Source organism: Chrysochloris asiatica, unplaced genomic scaffold, assembly GCF_000296735.1.
Source record: "Chrysochloris asiatica unplaced genomic scaffold, ChrAsi1.0 scaffold00002, whole genome shotgun sequence".
Lineage (NCBI taxonomy): Eukaryota > Metazoa > Chordata > Mammalia > Afrosoricida > Chrysochloridae > Chrysochloris > Chrysochloris asiatica.
In genome coordinates this window covers 32,692,072-32,696,505 of record NW_006408520.1, presented here as the reverse complement: position 1 = coordinate 32,696,505, position 4,434 = coordinate 32,692,072, and the positions used below count along the sequence as shown (strand labels likewise).

General features: G+C 44.7%; 1 protein-coding gene across 1 annotated transcript in view; it reads right to left on the bottom strand.

The window, feature by feature from the left end:
* The window catches only part of DDAH1 (dimethylarginine dimethylaminohydrolase 1), a 217,794-nt gene extending 213,579 nt beyond the window's left edge, over nt 1–4,215 (bottom strand). Inside the window, exon 1 of the mRNA XM_006830992.1 lies at nt 3,779–4,215. Coding sequence (XP_006831055.1) covers nt 3,779–4,081 — 303 coding nt within the window. The 5' untranslated portion in view covers nt 4,082–4,215. The remainder of the gene's footprint in view (nt 1–3,778) is intronic.
* Nucleotides 4,216–4,434: the final 219 nt, after the last annotated feature.

Sequence of the window (4,434 nt, the reverse complement as noted above, 5' to 3'; positions counted from 1 at the left end):
ATTTATTTATTTTGCCTTTTATTATTTGTGCTTTTGTTATTACATCAGATAATCCATTACTAAAAGCTAGACCTGACAATTTTGCTCCTGGATTTTCTTCTGAGAATTTTATGGTTTTAGCTTTCCCATTTAGATCTTTAATCTATTCTGAATTTGTTTTTATGTATGATGTGAAGGTCATGGATCCTGTTTCTGCCACATAGAAATCCAATTACCCAACACTATCTATTGAAGGAAGTCTGGGTGTGGTGCTGCAGAATATGCACTGGAATGCTAATCTCAAAGTTGGAGGTTCAAATCCACCAGCTACTCCTTGGAAACACTATACAGGGTGGCTATGAGTCGCGGAACTGACTTGACAGCACTTAACAAAAACAGCATTTACTGAAGAGACTCTCTTTGCCTACCAAATGGACTAATTACCCTTGCCCCAAATCAGTTGACCACAGATAGATGGACTTATTTTGAATTCTCAATTTTTTCTATTTTGGTCTCTATATCTACTGTTATACCAGTATGAGGCTATTTTGATTTCTGTAGCTCTGGCTGTATTAAATGTTATAAAATCAGGAAATATAAGTCCTCTTACTTTGTGCCTCTGTTTCAACATTGCTTCAGCTACTCAGAGCCTCTTGCTATTCCATACATGAGGACTAGTTCTTTCATTTCTGTAAAGAAGGCTGTTGGAATTTTGATTAAAATTGTATTCAATCTGTAGGTCACTTCAGATAGTATTGACATCTTACTAACATTAGGTCTTCAAATCCATGAACATGAGACATCTTTCCATTTATTTAAGTCTTTGTTAATGTCTTTCCACAGTAAGAGGGTACATAAAAATATATTGCTACAAAATCAAAGAAACCTTAATTAAATAAAAATATCAAAATGTGAAGCTATTGTTTCTCGACATATCCTCCATGCAGAGGCTATAACACACCTGATGGCAGTGTTTCTATCTCTAACTCTTCCTTGAATTCTGTGCTCTTCGATTTATGCCACGTCAAAATGGAAGTTTTGCATCTAGAGGAATTTAAATTATGTTCCTTTGAAATGAGTATGAGGAAACAATCAAAAAAAGTCTGAAGGGACAAGAGCAGGGTTGAATGAGACAAAGTTTCCCAACAAAATTCCTGTAGGACAGCTCAAGCTATATGTGAATAATCAGAAGGTGCATAGTCATGATAGACAAAAATTCCTCTGCACAACTTTCATGGCCTTTTTCTCACCAATGAAATTTTCAATTTTCTTCAAACTTCTTCATAAACCCTGTGTCCTTTGAGAAAATCTATCAAGATTACCATTTGGAATCCCCAAACAGTCACCATAACCTTCTGAGCTGACCTTTCTGCCTTGAATTTAAGTGGCCTCCAGATCTCCTTAGAAACCACTGTTTTGATTGGACTTTTTTTTTTTTTTTTTTTAAAGCTCCCTAAGGGGCTCTGGCAGCATAGTGGTTACAAATCAGGCTGCGAACTGCAAGATAAGCAGTTCTAAACTACCAGCCGTTCAGCGGGAGAAAGATGAGGCTTTCTGCTCCAGTAATGATTTACAGCCTCGGAAACCCTACACAGGGTTGCTGAACCGACTCCATAGCACACTACCACCACCACCAAGGAGCCTAAGGGAGTCCTGGTGTAGCACTGTGGGTTAATGTGCCAGAATGCAAAGCCATTTGAACTGCAAGGTTCGTGGTTCAAGCTCACCAGCTGCTCCTTGAAACACTATACAGGGTCACTATGGGTCAGAGTCGACTCAGTGGCACTTAACAACAACAATAACAAGGTGTCTAAGGTAAATGCATTACTAAGAGAACTTGTCTTCAACTATCCATGAATCACAGAGTCATATTTAAAAACATTGTGTTTGGAATAAATGTAGATATGAACTGGAACCCTAGTAGCAATACTTTTTGACTTATCCTGATACTTGATCATTGTCATTATATAACTAAAGAGATCTCCCACGACCCTAGTTGAATTTATTCCTAGGCTTTTTCTTCTCTTAGCCGCTCTTGTAAATGGGATCATTTCTCTAAACTCCCTTTCAGATTTCTCATTGCTGATCTTTGTTGACTTTGTACCCTGCAAGTTAGCAACATTCCTTTAGAAGTTTTCTTGCTGGATGAATCCCTGAAACTACTAGCCTAAAATAATCTTTAAACCTTAAACCAAAATTATCTCCTGAAGTTTTCTCAAAACCAAACCATGTAGCTTAACTAGTAAAGAATGTCTGCCTGGATGAAGCATTGGGCTCTTTCAAAAACTCTATGGGATCAAAATGGCAACAGCAACTTGAAAAATTAGATAGGAAACTTCAGTGGCAGTTAGTTTATGTTAATAGAGGGGAAGTAACTGAGAAAAAGTAGGGTAAGAATGTGTACACAATCTGAAGACTGTAATCAATATCACTGAGTTGTACTAATAGAAATTTCAGATGAATCGATGTATGTTCAGCTATGTATATTTTCAACAACAAAAATAAAATAAATTATATATTAAAAAATATATAGAGAGTGGGCAACTCACAGATCCAAAGATGGAAAGGCAAGAGAAACAAAAGGATAACAAAATGAGACCTGTTACGCTTCTTTTAGATTCATGAAAAATGAATGTCTCCGTAAGAAATAAATGGGAATGCATATTCCCTCAGACCATACAAGGTTCCACCAGTCAAGTAATAAAGCATGTGTAGAACAAACGTATTTCAATCATAAACTCTATGAGGTGTTTCCAATATGAAGCGATTTTTTAAAAAAGATCCCTCTATCGCCATATATGATGGAAACCATCAGCTACTCGCATCCACTAGATGCCAGTAGCACCGGGTGTGTGTGTAGTTGTGTGTGTTTGAGGTTGGGGGGGGGAGCGTATCTTGAATCTGGACTCCTAATGGGCAATGAGAAGACTCCCAGGACAGATGGCATTTTAAAATCCAATTTCACTCAATTTGTCTCTCCACCACCCTACCCCCAGCTTGAAGCAATCACAGCCATTTTCACAAGCTGCAATATTTTAAAGTACTCACTATCTCTCTCAATTGCTTTTTTTTTTTTTTTAAGAGAATAAACATGATTGAATTTGTGAAACAACCATTTCTAACTGAACATCCACACCAACAAATTCAACACCCCACACGGAGATTTAAGTCCAGCCTTTCAAACCTAGCCCATTCATCCGCACATTTATCACAGCGAATCAACAAAACATTCCCTGACAGTCTTTCAATTGCCAGTCCCGTTCTGCGGGACTCGCCACCACTTACAAGTAACTCGGGACACCCCCAGATCTGTGAGTCCTGACACCCCGTTTATTCTTCCTGCCCGCTCTGCTCATAGCGACAGGCAGGACTGGGGGCTTCAGTGTCACGGACTGAATATACCACCTAGTCTCCTGCCGGTTGGGGGGTGGCACCCTTTCCGGTGCCCCTTCATTGGGAAACGCTCAGAGTTGTATTGTCTTTGCTGATGTTGTTTAATCTTTGCCAATAAAAATGTATGTGAGATGGATTCCCCACCCCACCCACCTGCCCGAGCCCGCACAAACAACACTCAATCGGATTGTCTCGAAGACACCCAAGCTGTGCCAACAGACAGCCAAGAGGCGTGAACAATGAACTTCTCTCTGACTCTCTCTCTCACTCAGTCCCAGAAATGGGAAGTTTTGAACTAGCTCAGGTATCAATTCCACGATTCCCCAGTAACGCGGCCGCGGGTGGCAGAGGAGGGCCCGGCGCGCGTCCCCGGCCGCGCCCCTTGCGTCGCCCGGCGGACAGTTACCTCCTTCCTCCGGCTCGGTGCCCCAGGTCGTGTGATGAGGGCCGTCTCCTCGCACACCACTGCCACATCCTCCACGAACACGCAGTCTGGGAGGCTCTCGTCGGCCGGCAGCTGTACCACCTGCAGCCCCAGCTTGCTGCCCAGCACGCCCACGTAGAGCTGGTGCTGCCGCTCCGCGCGGGCGAAATCCACCTCCTCGCCCTTGGTGCGCCTTAGCGCGTGCCGGCCGAGGGACTCGGGCAGCGTCCGCACCAAGGCGTGGGTGGCTCGGCCGAAGACGGCGGGGTGGCCGAGACCTGCCATGGCTCTGGGAGGCTACGAGGCGGTGGCGCGGGGCTTGGCGGCGAGGCGCGGCTGCAGGGTCCTCCCGCGGACAGAGCGCACGGAACCTGCGAGCGCCCGGCGGCTCCCCTTGGCAGCGGATGAATGTGGTGCAGAAGGAGCCCGGCTCGCGCCCAGAGCCCTGCCCGCGCGACTGAGCATGCCCAGAGCTCCGGGCGCCGGCCCGCGCGCATCCCGCGCGCCTACTCCAGCGCTCCCGGTTTTTGCGGCAGCCGAGGTGGGAGTTGTAGGGGAGGACCGGGCGAGGAGAAGGGCTGGGGAAGCGTCTGAGAAAGCAGAGAGAGCCTGAGGTGTGTGCAGGTGAGAGAATCTTG